The sequence below is a fragment of the Oryzias melastigma genome, linkage group LG5 (genome assembly GCF_002922805.2).
Source record: "Oryzias melastigma strain HK-1 linkage group LG5, ASM292280v2, whole genome shotgun sequence".
Taxonomy (NCBI): Eukaryota; Metazoa; Chordata; class Actinopteri; order Beloniformes; family Adrianichthyidae; genus Oryzias; species Oryzias melastigma.
This window is the reverse complement of record NC_050516.1, coordinates 26362042-26376508: the sequence shown is the minus strand read 5'-3', so window position 1 is coordinate 26376508 and position 14467 is coordinate 26362042. Positions and strand designations below refer to the sequence as shown.

The following is a 14467-nucleotide window of genomic DNA, read 5'->3' as shown; positions in this document are numbered from 1 at the left end:
CCTAAGTTTTTTGTATTTGACTGTACGTGTAAATACACAATTGTGAGTACACACAGTTACGCACAAAATGTATCGTACGACTTACAAATCAAGTATTATGCAAACACTAATCCAGTGAGTATATTATGTCTCCATACAACAATTTAAAAAGCAACCTTGAGAGTTCACTGGCATGAATGTAATTACAACTGATCCCAACAAAACACTGAAAAGCAGAAAAGAACATCAGTATATCCAGCCTTTTAAAAAACTGCATATTTTTAACTTTCAGATTGTTTTTAACATTGAATGTCCACCCTCTTGCACCAGTCTATTTGAAGGACATTTTTGCTTTTCATTAAAATATGTTCAGTCCCACTGAAATCCGTCCAGCCATCCATCACACTTTCAAGCCACTTATCCACATCAGACCGTGCCAGCAAGCTAAGCAAAGTAACCCTAAATTTATATGAATAATTCCTCACAGCTGCTCCTTTGGCGGTGGCGGACACTCCCAGGCCAGCTGGTTGAATGTGTTTCACTCCCTTGAGATGGCCTTCCCAGTGTCTCCTTCCAGATGGTCATGCATGGAGCATTACATTGCTAAATCGCAACACCTGCAGGGACCTCTTTTCACGTTGGTCAAACCTGGACCAGAGGCTCTTCATGCCACAACTTCAGCTGCTGCTCCTTCATCATCATTTTTATCATCAAATTGATCCTATGTGATCAATTTTTGAAAAGTCATCAGAATCAAAGTTACACTTTCAGATATTTGTTGTTTTTTAAGTACTGATTTTCATACATTTCTGTATTTTTTTTCATGGGTCAGTCAGTTACAAAAATTTGACTTTTCTGCAAACTTTGAACGTTATTTAAACTTTAAATATGTTCGAATTTCACTTTTTAGCAGCAAACCTTTGACCTTTAACACCGGAGCTCCAGTGTTTACGTTCTTTGATTTACTGGGATTTTTTCACATGCTAACACAATCAGGGCTCAAGCCGCTTTTCTCCTTCAAAATCTGCTGGAATTACATTGATCGTGTTAATAGTTGAAAAGCTACAGTGATGTTTACGCATCACCGGTGACACCTAAGGTGTTAAAGGGTTAAAAAGATGCCAGCCATACATGAAAAAAACTCCATCCAGGAGCCAACATCATGATTATATGTTGTATTAGTGCACAGAAACACTGGTAACAGAAGTGTCTGTGAACGCGTGATTCATGATGAACAATATACAAGTCCTGAAGCAATATACGCTGTCATCCAGATGATGACTTTTCCAGCAACGGCCCTTTTTTTTTTGTCAGGATGACAATGATAAACCGCACGTCACTGCAGTAAATCAGCCGGATTTCTAAGTGGCCTGCCTGCACTCTAGACAATAAGAAACTGTTGGGTGATAAACAGAAAAGGACACAGGAACCCCACAAAGGCTAAAGTCAGATATCAACCAGTTAAACATAGGAATTTCTATAATTCCGTAAAAAAAAAAAAAAAAAAAAAAAAAAAATCAGACTTATATAGAATATAGATTCAGGGCCGACTGTTTAATTCATTTTAAGTATTTATTTTTTTTCACTTTTGCATAATTTGGGGTTCTACCTCACAAATCCCATAAAAACAGGAAGTAAAAAGTTAGAATATTTTTGAGAAATCTCCCCAAATGTACAAGACATGAATGTTTTAAACTCAGTTTCACCGACTAAACTAAATTATGGAAATTAATACATTTTTCCATGAGATTCATACTTTTTGGAAAGGGTCTGTGCATATAATTTGGAAGCTTTGGCACTCAAGTTTTTTTTTTTTTATTTTACTTTAAATAACTATCTGTATAATTTACTCCTTTTTTAAATAATAACCTGTCCTTAAAAACTCAGTTTTGGGGTTTTGGGGCAACATTTTGATATTTTTATTTATACTGCTGGTTATAAATCAATAAACTGGAGTTTGGGTTTTTTAATATTAAATAAATAAACGTGCAGAACTAAAAAGAAGCACTAACTCGGTCAAATCATTGATGATCTTCTGCTTGTCATTGATTTCATCTCGAAGGCGACCAAGCTGCTCGCTGTGAGCATCGCGGTGTGATTCCATCTGCTGCTCCAGAGCCCTCTGAGGAACCAGCAACGAAAAAGAAAAGAGAGGATACGTCGTGAGTGGATAACAACAGAGAGCCAAGCAAGAAGCGTGAGGTGTGAACAAAGTAGGAGTGAAATGATGAAATAACAAGAGGAAACAGCATTTCCCATGAAAAAGACTTTTACAACCTGAACAGCTGAATTACACTGTGATGCTGACTCTGATGTTGCACAGTAATTGATTAATAGTGACCGAAGCTATTAAGCTGCTGCTTTAAGATGTGTCAAGTTCCACAGTAAAGTGGGCATTTGTTTTTAAAAAAATTCAGCCAAATCAATCATTGCCATTACCAGAAATGTGGCTTTGCATGCAAAGAACCTCAACTTCAAGATTGAGGAAAGCACACATTCAAAGCCCCTAAAGGGACATCTAAATATATATATATATATATTTTTTACTAAAGAAAAAAAACAAAATCTGGTTATTAACTGGTGCGCACCAGTAAGTTTGTTGTTTGTTTGAAAAGATAATAAAATATAATTACAAAAAAAAAAAATATCCACAAAAAATGTCTTCAAGTTTTACCAAAAAAAAGCAATTTTTTTACTTACCATCTGCTGCCCACCAGTCAGTCAGCAGATTTTTTTTTTACTTCAGTTTTTACAAACAAAAAAATGTAGTTACTATCTGGTGTGCTCCAGTTAGTAACCAGAAAAAAACATTTTTTTACTTAAAGTCAAAGACAAGCAAATAAAAACTGCAGTTAACCAAGCGATGAGGTGGTGCCAAAAAAATGTAAGCACTCAAAAATTGCACTCCCCGTTGCCATGGTTACCTGTATATCGCAGAAATTCAGGTTAGGCGTGCGACTCTCTCCACCGGTCACCTGTGACAAGCTGTCTGAAACACATTTTTTTGTTGAAAAGAAGCAAAACAAAACAAAGTGAGAGATAGGATGGCGGCGTTGACATCATTTTGTTGACAGAAAGAGGTGACCTGACTCTTTTTCTTCCACACGATTAAAAGCTTAAAGTTAACAGAGATGAGCAGGATTTAATTCAAGCCTTAAGCTGGAAGTGAACTATCTGCATTTGTCTAAATCTGTTTTTCCTGTTCACTGCTTCTTTTGTCTGACGATGAGATCTCTTAAGTTCTGAGATGGCCTGCACCAGGCGGCAGGATCAAAACCCCCACAGGCACTTTATAATAAACCGCGACTGTCTGGTTTGCTTGTTGAGTTGGAACAAAATTAACTTACAAGCTCGGAAATACGAGTTATTTACCTCTCAGAGACTCCACAGGGAAAATGACTTCAAATGCCTCTGGGGGGCTGCGAGTTGTGTCACTGCACAACCAGGAGCTGCAGCCGATTACATTCTGCAAATACTTCAAATGGTAACTTTTTTATCCTTATTTTTTTTTAGTTGGTTCTGTCAAATTCCTACCTTTGCTTGCTCTATTTTCAACTAAAAGTCTATAAAAGAGACTGAAAAAACAAACTGGAGCATGAAAGTTTAGCTTTAAACAAGAAGATTTCCTCCTTTGTGCCAAATCAGTCTGCAAAGGCAGAAACTGTTTAAAAATTCTTATTTTGCAAAAAAACAGTTTTATGTTTGACTCAAACTGCAATCTATTATGATTCTAAAGGTAAAAGTTACAAAATAGAATGACACAAAATACCAGGATTTATCATGACTAATTTTATTCTTACATAGTTGATTTGAAGATTATTAATTTATTTATTCAATTCGTATTTTTATAAAAACTATTTTTTAATTGATTTTGTTGAGTAATAATTGGTAACTGTTTTGCTGTCCGTAGATGTAAAACTACTGTCTATGAATGTGTTATTCTGGATACGTTGAGCATCACAGTCGAGATAAAAACAAAACTTGTTGTCTTATTCTAGATTGATAGAGCTTTTACGTTCGATGCAAAATAAATGTCCAAATTTAGATTTCCCTGAAACCAAAAGGCTTATAAGAATCCATCCCAAACATTTATTAAACTGTCTGCCAGTTTCAGAAGGTCTTATCATGTAATCTACAAGCTAAATCAGATGTTAAACTGACGTTTCTCAGTTGATCTTTTTAAAATGGTTTCCGGAATGTTTTAATCTTAAGTTAAATAGACCATAACAGCTGAGAGGTAGATTTAAAAACAGCACAGTAATCCAACTCTTACAGAACCAGTACACACGGAAACACAAAATACAACACAAGTGATGCAGAAAGGAAATAACTTAGGGTGTATTCAGACTTAAATGTCTGTTGGTCCAGATGGAGTCTGCTTAATGTAGTCCTGAAGATTGTGTAAGTTCTATATTCAGACTGCCGTCTACCTGAACTTTCTGTCTTAAACTAAAGCTTGTAAACGAAAGTATGTGACTCCAGATCTCTTAAGTCATTGACCAGGATTTACAAGGGCGGCGAAAAGCAACAAGAGAAAAAAGAAAGTCCTACTCTGTGTAATCTTGTCAGGATAAGTTCACTAATTCAAAGTTTATTTTTCACTGACCAGTTTTAAACGTCTGCATCAACACTTTTTACAGCTAGAGAGATGCTGCAAGAGGGTTACTGAGGAGACCCCCTGTGTGGTTGAGTTTGACCCCCCTGCTTTAAGAGAATTATTTTGCATCTGTGCAGCCAACCAACATGCTGCCCATCAATTTTCCTTTTTGATTTTCCTTTCATCTTCCTAAACCACAGACAGAAAACATCAATAAAGGGTGAGGACTTTGGCTCCTGCTTTGACTTCATTCTTACCTTGAGCCTGGAGCTTGGCCAGCTCCTCAGTCAAAGAATCATAGCTGTCCTCCAGCTGTCTCTTCTTCAGCTCCAAGTTCTCCACGTACTCCGAAATGTGGCGGATCTTTGCCTCGTGCTGAAAGCCACAACACACCGTGGATGCAGGAAGTTTACTAGCGAGCGAAACCCCCAACCCAGAAGAACATTTATCTAGATGTTGCTTTTAGCTGAATGAACAATTATTACATATTTATGATCGGAAGTCTATATTGAATTGGGTTTATGCACAAAACATTGTAAAATTTACATCCTTGTAGCCCAAGGCAGCCTCATTCACAGACGGAATATTATTCATGCCATACTTAAGACTTACAGCAGTGTGTGCAGAGCATACTTTTCATGCATTAAAATGTAAAATCTCCATAAACAGATGAAAGATGCTTTGGTTTTCTTAAAGAGAGGATGGAATCCCAAAGGGAAGTGACGGCTCAGTGAATACCACTGTAGAAATGTTAGTAATTAAATGAAAACTGAACCTTATGGGATGTAGTTTAAGAGCTAAGGAATTCTGTGCATTTATTTCATATTTGGGTCATTCACTTCAGAACTTTTACCTGTGAGTTGAGCAGGTGACATGCCGAAAGCTCCCTGCTCGTCTCTTCCATCTTGCGGTGACACTCCACTTGGAGGTTCTCCAGATGGCGGCAGCGCTTCACCATGGACTTCACCTCGGATTTGATCTTGCTGATGAAGAGGCGAGCCACGGTGAACTCTTCCTCGATCGCTCCGCTTCTGTCTATGGGCTGGAGAGGAAAAAGGGTGCAATGTTTGATCGACAGTGCACTGAAAGACGGAAATTACGATGGTGCAGAGTGAGATCCTCAGGGCTCTGACACATAACCATCAGATAAACATAAAAATTGCATAAATAAATAGATAAAATAAATGAAAATAAATAAGATAAATGAAATAAAATAAAAACAAAACAAAAAAACCCCTATCAATTTAGCAGATCCGCTAAAAATGGGTGGTGGAGCGAGAAAACATGTCGACAAATACATACAGATTTAAGAGAAAATATCAAAAAATCATCTGTGGATGCAATTTCCAAGATGAAAAAACAAAAATAAAAATTGACTTTTATACCAGCACTCTTGTATTTATCTCTCAGATTACATTTCCAGAGTCCTAATCTCTAACTTCTCTTTTACCCACCAGCTTGATTTCCTTGTTTCCCACAATGGTGCTGAACTCTCGCAGGTCCTTCATTAGTCTGTTGATGATCTCTGCGATGCGTTTCCTTTGCTGAGTACTCACTTCCTGGATATGAGACAGCTCGGCCTCCACAGCCATGAGATGAGCCTGTTGTAGGAGAGAAGAGAAGAGAAGAGTCGTGTTAGGAAAAGAGGGAGGAAAAGGAAGTCACGTCTTTTATTGTAAGTACATTTGCAATGCTAGAACATAGCTTCTAAATAAAGAGATGTTTAAATGTACTATAAAGAAAAGTAAGAAAATTCATCATTAGAATATTACTGTTAGAGAGCCTTTTACTAACCCACAATGGTACACTATGCACATTTTGTTTTTGCTTCAACATTAACAGTTTGTATTCCTTCTGAAATAAAAAAATATATAAAACTGTGTGATTGAGACTTAAAAAAACATATTGGTTTATGCATTGTGTTTAGAAATTGTGAAATCTTTGGTTTCTTCTTTTTCTTTCGACTCCCTTTAGGGGTCGCCAAAGAAAGTCATCCATCTCTTCCCCCTCATTTTCTCCTCAAAAAGTAACCAAACCTTAAATCAACTTTTTTGGCTGTTAAACTCTATAAATGTGGCTTTAAAAGTGCTGTCTGTTGATCATTGCCACATTTTTGACAAATTAAAATAAACTTGTTTTTGTGCTTGTGCTCATAAAAAGCTCATAAAAATGGAACAAAGTATTAAACCCTACACCAATTGAAGCTCAGCCAATAAAATATCAAAAAGAGGGTGCTTACTTCACACCAAAAGTCCCGCCCACATCTCAGAGGTGAATGGGACTTTAACTAAACCCATGATCCTCCTCTTTGGTCTTCCTCTAAGCCTCCTGTAGGAACATCCAACCTCAGCATCCTTTTACCAGAATAACTACCGTTCATCCTGTCAAATCATCTCAATCTGCTTCCCTGCATTTATTTCATGAGCTGTTCCTACATCCTCGTCACTCCCAAAGTGAACCTCCTCATCCTCCTCTCTGCTACCTCCAGCTCTGCCTCCCGTCTCTTCCTCCGAGTCTCTAAACCAACAGCATGGCTGCTATCACCACAGCCTTCTACACCTTTTCCTTTCAATCTTTTCGACACTCTTTTGTCACTCATCACACCTGACACCTTCCTCCACCCACTCCAACCTGCTCGCACACGCCTCTTCACCTCTTTTCCACACTCTCCACATATCAGCAAGTGCTGCAAACACCGCATTAGATCTGAAGAGCACGACACTGGCAACTGTAAAGCCTTTAAATCTGCATTACTCAAGAAAAGGGCCTCCAAAAACGTGCACAAAAAAAGCTCCATGATGTCACCCATTCACATTTCACTGGAAATAGAGCACTTTAACGTCATTATCACCCGGGGGAAACCAAGAAGCAACACATAAAGCCCACAAAATCACCAACCAATATACTGCTGAGATAAGAACTGACTGGAGAACAGATCTGAAACAGATCAGGGAGTCTGAGTCCTCGGAGTAAAATAGGTTTCCATTATTTCTCTGATGCAGCAAAGATAAGGCTGCTCTATTTCCCATAAATTGTAATAGATTTTCAAAAGTTTGTTATGGTATCCACATACATCTTTTTAATGGATTTTTAAAAATAAATATATATATAAAAAAAATCATTCTATGAAAATAACTTACTTAATAAAATTACCACCCAAAGCAAAATACTATTGCCAAATTTCAACAATTTTTACCACTAATTACAGTTCATTTATTATTTCTGTTTATTAAACATTATTAGATAATTAATCAAGCACATTTGACATATTTTGGAGCCTGTTTAACTTTCCTAATCATGAATAAAGCTGTTTCTATTGTGTGCTGTGTCCACTACAAACACCTCCATTATAAAGCCTGCTGCTATGAGCCGAACTCCCACTGGTTACCTCTGTTCTGCTTCCTCTTCTTTCTCCTCTTCCTCATTAAAGATTTGCTCCCTGAGGCTTTCAATGGAAAAAACAAGTTCTCCATTTCCTCATTGAATCAAGTCGGTTTCTCTTTTGTGAAACACTTTTGAAGGTGTCGGTCGTATTTTAAGGATGGGTTTAGGGTGATTCTGTTTCCACATTTTTTCTTCAGAAAAAAAATAGGTTCAGTTTTAAAATGCTAAATAGTTAGGTTTGGTCATAAAATATTTATGAGGAGATGCTGATGAAGCTGTTAGAGTGATAACGGAAGCCAGTCAAGGTTAAAAAAGAAGCTTCCAAAGAATGAAATAAGGAAGTCGATGGAAAAGATGAATGAAAATAACCACCAGAACTTAATTTTGGGGTCAGATCTACAGTTTCAAGATGTACAGTATTTACAAAACACCCAGCAGGCAGAAAAAGGGTGAAATGGAGGATGGACAACCTTGTTAAGTTTAACGACATTAGGTTCAAAGCTTTAATTAAAAACTCGATTGGGGTGAACAGCAGCAGCAGAGGGACCGCTGACATAACCTCGTCTGGGGATCAAGGAGACAATTATCAGTGAGTCAGAGCTGAGATCTACAGGGGGCAGCTGACCCCCCCAACACCCCAAACCAAGCTTCAACACAACCTCGTCTACAAACAAAAAAAAAAAAATCACCACTGAAGGCCCTCAATTAAATTTAGACACTTCAACAGTGGTTAAAAAAATAAGTAAGCACCAGTTGGGCAAATTCTTCCACTTAAAAAAAATAAGAGGTCTTTCATTTTATCATAGACACATCTAAACTATGAAGGATGGAATGGGGATTGGGGAATCCAAGAAATTACAATGTAGGGTTTTTCATTTAAATATTAAAGTCACTTCTAGCATCTGTTTTTAAAGTGTTCCCAGTGGTCTTTTATCAAAATCCTGTCCTTATATAGAGCATAGTTTCTGGAGAGCAGCAGGAGTTCATCAGAAATTTGCCTCTGAGTTATAGTCATTGGTTCAGAGTAAGCCTGCCCCCATTTCCCATCATCCATCTGTTTACACGCTCTCCCGCTATCTTAAATCCACTCACACCCCAAACATAAAAATTAGCCATGTAATAAAAATGGTTAGCAATATTGGAGCTATTCAGCTGTACAGTTTTGAGCCGGATGACGAGGAAAACAAAGACACACATGGATCTATTTGTCTGTAGTTGATGCATCACAATGGAGTGGAGCTGGGAGTTTGTGGCGTACACCTAAAAGCTTTTTCCGACTGCATTGTTTCTTTTACTGCTGATTCACAACAATTTAATTAAAGAAACACTCCTGGGTCCTTAACCATTGTGCTATCCTAGGCATGTCTACATTTGAACTTTTTTTTTAATGACTTTTTTATTTTCACTGGTGTCCGTGGCAGACATAAAATCCCGTCAATCTAAGGGTCACATCAATATAAGGGTGGGTCATCTGGACCCCATAAGAGAGCATGAGATTTAAAGGACAGATGGATCTCTTAAAGAAGTTACAGCAAGAAATCTTGTTTGTAGGGGACCAAATACTTATTTTACCCAAAAATTTAAGGACCAACTCTGATGAAAACTGTGTTTTTGATGTTTTAACATGATCTTGTGGCATTTTTTCTGATGATGGAGGACATATAGAAAGAAAGTTAAGCTTTACATTGCATTTCTGAGTGTTTCCTTAATCAAATAGTTAGTAATCAAGTGTAAGAAACGGGGCAAACTATTCTAATCAAGCCTGATTTTTTCAAGTTGTTTTATTATTATTATTATTATTATTATTTATATGGGTTTCAAATCTTTATGACCCTGATTCAGCAGTCACACTTCAAACTCCACTTTGACCATAACCAAAGAGCTGTCTAAGGACACCATAAACAGCATTGTGGACCTGTTCACTTGCACCAGGCTGGAAAGACTAAATCTGCAACAGAACATTTATTAAAAGATGCTGAAATTCTCCATCAGTCTGGAGCTCCAGTCCAGATCTCACCCCGTGGGGTCAAAATGATGACAAGAATGGAGTGCAAAAACCACAGAATGACACACAGGGACCAAGGGAATCTTATGAACTGAGAGAAATCGCACTACTGTTGGCTGACTAAATTAGTTTTTGCCTCACTGTATACCACTGCTTTAAATGAGCCGAGCTATTTGTGAAAAGTTACATTTATTGAGTCTGATTTATCGAGAGTCCAATTAAAGAGTTCAAATATTGCCTGGACATGTGATAATTTGCATTTGCTGTTTATTTACTAGCTGCACAAGAGATAGCAGATGCAAACACTTAAGATTTGCACATTAAACCCACGCAATAAAACTCAAAAAGTAGAGTTCTATAGAACCCTTGAAGAAGACCTAACAACCATGAGACATGAGGTGAGCGCTGTTTTTTTCTGCTTTGAGGAAGGTTCAGACCATTGCGGCACACACTTGAATTTGTGTCTGCGCTGATGATGGTCAATAACGCCCCACTAAAAGGGATCAAAGTTTGAGTACAAGCAATGGCTGATGCTCTCATCAGCATCCCTGGGGTGCAGCGGCCAGGGCTTCAAGGAAAAGAGGGCCATTTTCTCAGAATCTTCTGAGTTGCATTCACACTAATGGTCTGGGTTCACACTATTTTGCCAATACATGCAATCGAGTTAGTGTATCAAGTGTAAGGTGATTTTTTTAGTTCCTGTTGTGCTTTTCTTAAGTCTTTCAGAATAAACTATAACCATATATAAATATATGTTTGCATATATTACCTTTGGAGCACTAAAAAACAAATTATTTATGAAATATAAGTTATTTTTGTGAACTATTTTCATACCCGGAACCAGGAAATAGTCTTCCCCCTTTCTCCACCAGGAAATAGTTTGCTCCCTTTCTCCATCAGAAAATAGACTTCTCCCTTTCTCCACCAGGAAATAGTCTGCTCCCTTTTCCCTGCCGTCTTCCCAATATCACTCATCTGCTTACGCCAATATCAGATACGTTCAGGATCCATCCCAACATGTCGTGCAGATTCCTTATCAGAAGTTTCTTCACGAAGTTTGAACACCAAACTGAATGAGCGTTTCTTGGCCATCACTAAACTGGATCACAACACAGACAGCCGGCGTCTATATGAGCCGGGGGTGGGGGGCTCGCACAGCTAGCTGATCACCACTAGCTTGGCGGAGAAAATGTTTGCGTTATCCTAGGGGCGGAGCAGACTCTTCCTGAAAGGGGCTGGTCACGTTGTGACATCAGCACGTGAGGACCTGCTCATTTTTGTGGGTCTGGGAGGGGCTGTTGTTGAGAGCGCAGGTTTTTAGAGGATTACTCAGAAATGCGTGAATGGATCAAAATCCGCTTTGGGGTTGTTTATAGTGAAGAATGAACATTGTAACACAAAATGCTCCAAAAGTTGTTTTTTTTAATGGTATGGTCCATTTAAAATTCATTTTTTTAAGATTATTTGTTCAATCCATGTACGTAAGGTTGTGCTATTGTGATTTGTCACCATGCCAGAACCTCCTGCCCCCTTTGTCCCCCCTGAGAAAATGTCCTGGATCCATCACTGCAGTGACTACAGCAAGGGTTAACTGTTGAGGCATCGATTCTCCTCCTTGTGTGTCCAGGATGGAGCGAGAGTGAGAGGCTGAAGCAATGCCAGTAGAGAAGAAGAATCGGGGGTCCTGTCAGTGTTTCTTGAAATAAACTCTTTCTTGGATGCTGTGCTTATGGTGATTTTCCGCCAAGCGAGAAGAAAGGAGGGAATCTGTAGTAAAGAATCCACATGGAGATCCAAAAGTCAATCTAGGATCGGTAACTATTCCAGTAGAGAGAACAGGACGAGAGGCTTTGTCAATGAGAACTTCATTTGAAAGCTGGACGGTGCAGAAGACAAACTGGCAATGTGGCAGGCAGTGACTGAGCTGTATAAGGTGTAAAACACAGGGGAATGGCATATTGACAATCAATGGACGGGAAGCTAGAAGGACCAAAAAGAAGGGGTGTGGAGTTGAAACCCTTCTGCAGTTTAAGTTATTAAGGTTTGTGACATACAGAAATGGAAAAAAACTTTCAGTTTAACCAAACTCCTAGGCAGTAGTCACATCATTTTTGCTCCAACACTCCTTTCTATCCAGTTATATTGGATTGGTATTAGATTTTATCAGACTTCCAGAGCTCATCCCTGAGGGAAGCTCCTGTTACATGAGTGGAGAGGGTACCGGACCCAAACATAGGAGCTGTATTAGATGAAATGAATGCATAGAAATAAATGTGTAGTGTAGAATATTGGAATAGATTCTCAGAAAGCCTTTTTTAATATGTATATCTATATATCTGGGTTACACTGAGAGAAACACAAGGAGGCATAAAGTTTTTTTTTTAACATTTTATAACATCCCACATGCAATAAAATGATACATTTAATGAAGGTTTGACCATTTCTGTGTATCATTAATCTCTTTTCTTAACTGGATCAATTCTCTACAACAGATAGTTTAAGTAAGGAATAATGGGCTTGAGATTTATTTTAAAATAATCTAAACTGTTTTAGTTTGGGGCCTTCCCACAGACCAAGAAAATGCTTCATAGGTTAATTAATGACTCTACATTTCCCCTATAGATGTGCGAATAAGTGTGTAGTAAGCTTGCACAATACATGTCAAATTTATCATCAACGCAATATCACGTTCAATACACATATTGCATATTAAATTGCAATAAATGGTTACCTAGTGTTTACACATGCAGAATCTTATGGCAGCTTGATGTATTTAACAAATTAAAAAGCCATTTTACTGGACCTGGATTTGGATCCCTTATGTCTCCTTTTGCAAAAATGCAATCTCAAATAAAGAGGATAAGATGTGTTAATTTTTGCTGCAAGATCAAACAACTACAGTAGATCGGTGAAAAAGGGCCAACAGTTAATGGACAGCAAAAAGTGTTACTGGACTTGATTTCACTGGAATATAAAACATGTTTAATACATGTAAAAAAATGATTATTTAATTTTTTGCTTGGGGTCCTTATTTTAGATATGTAAAGTTGCCACCACTTTCTTAAGGGGATTTTTTTTATTCTGGTTGCCATGCCATTTTATTTTATTTATTCACTTAGTTTAGTTTTGTCAAAGTACTTGTTCAGCTTGTCTAGAGTCTGAGCCTGTTCATGTTTATATTTATTTTTGTTAAATTTGAAAACTCATTAAAAAGACAGGATAAAAAAAACCTAGAGCCCTTTTTGCATTTGACCAATCAAGTGGACCTCTCATGTTGGATACTCACCGACCATTTGGAGTATAATTTAAGTTCTGTAAAATGTATTTAAATAAAACTGATGCAGTGAAATAGAGGTGATGCATTAGCTGTTTTGCTACATGGTCATGTGTAGCAAGTCGTATCGTCATTGCAATATTGATCACTAATATCACACATCGTAAATTATCAAAATGAGCAAAAGGGATATCTTAGTTTTACTATATGGTATATTGAGAACTATTATCAAAAGGTATTGCACCGTTTATGCCACAACAATCATAAAAAAATATCCTGAGACGAACTTAAAACATAAATTTGCAGGTATGAATGTCTAAAGAAACAAGCTCCTTATCTTTAACAAACTTGGCAGGCTGATCAAGTGCCATGGATACATATTACAACACTTTTTTCCCCCAAAGCTCTATAAACACTTATTAGTGGGATAAATTATTGTTAAAGATGGCTGTAGACATTTATTTAGTCTAGGGCTAAAACTAAAATTGCAGCAAATAAAATAAAACTTTATCAAGAAGAAGATAATGCGTCGACTTTACTAGATTGTTAATGCTGAGTTGTGTTTAAGAACCATCCAATTAAAACATTGAAATAAGTCTTGTTGATATAAATGATGAACAAAAGTGGACTAAGGATTGATCTCTGAGGCACACCTTTAGTAAAGGAGGAAGAAGTCAGTTCATCTACTTGTACTTGTAGAGCTCTGTATAAAAAATAATTAGTCTGCATTAAATTCAAGCTTTACAAACCTAGCAAGTAAAAGTTTTGGTAAATAATAATCACAATCAGGGGTCTGCAACCTTTGGCATTAAAAGAGCCGTTTGATCCAGTTTCTTATAGAACCCAAGAACCGAAAAGTCGCACTTTATACTTTAGAAAAATACACAATATTTTATGATTCTGTGCCCATTAAACATTTACTTATAAAATGTAACTTTTAAATACGACAATAATTGAATTAGTTCATGTCTCTATAAATAGTGTTTTCAATTTATTTTATTTTGCCAGCAGCAGGAAACATACATTTATTTCAAAATAAAACCCACAAGTAAATCATGGTGTTTTTATCATTAGGATTTTGTTGCACCATTATCTTTTTTTTCTTTTAATGTCAAATATAAAGAACATTAAAATACCAAATTAGCTAAAAAAAAAACAAAAATCAAAGTCAAAACACTTTGAACAAGTTGAAATTTTGGTTCTGATTTCTGATTCTTTAAGATGTGAT

At 37.2% G+C, this 14467-nt stretch overlaps 1 protein-coding gene across 4 annotated transcripts in view; it reads right to left on the bottom strand.

Annotated features, from left to right (window-relative positions):
- kif5ab (kinesin family member 5A, b) overlaps positions 1-14467 on the bottom strand; it is an 87204-nt gene that overhangs the window by 18806 nt on the left and 53931 nt on the right. For all 4 annotated transcript variants that reach the window (XR_002918954.2, XM_036212004.1, XM_024269465.2 and 1 more), the window contains 5 exons: positions 6031-6177; positions 5430-5618; positions 4834-4951; positions 2904-2968; positions 1992-2101 (listed from right to left, as the gene is read on the bottom strand). Coding sequence is in view for 3 of the 4 variants with exons in the window: in XM_036212004.1 (XP_036067897.1) it covers positions 1992-2101; positions 2904-2968; positions 4834-4951; positions 5430-5618; positions 6031-6177 (629 nt within the window). In the remaining variant the exon portion in view is untranslated. The remainder of the gene's footprint in view (positions 1-1991; positions 2102-2903; positions 2969-4833; positions 4952-5429; positions 5619-6030; positions 6178-14467) is intronic.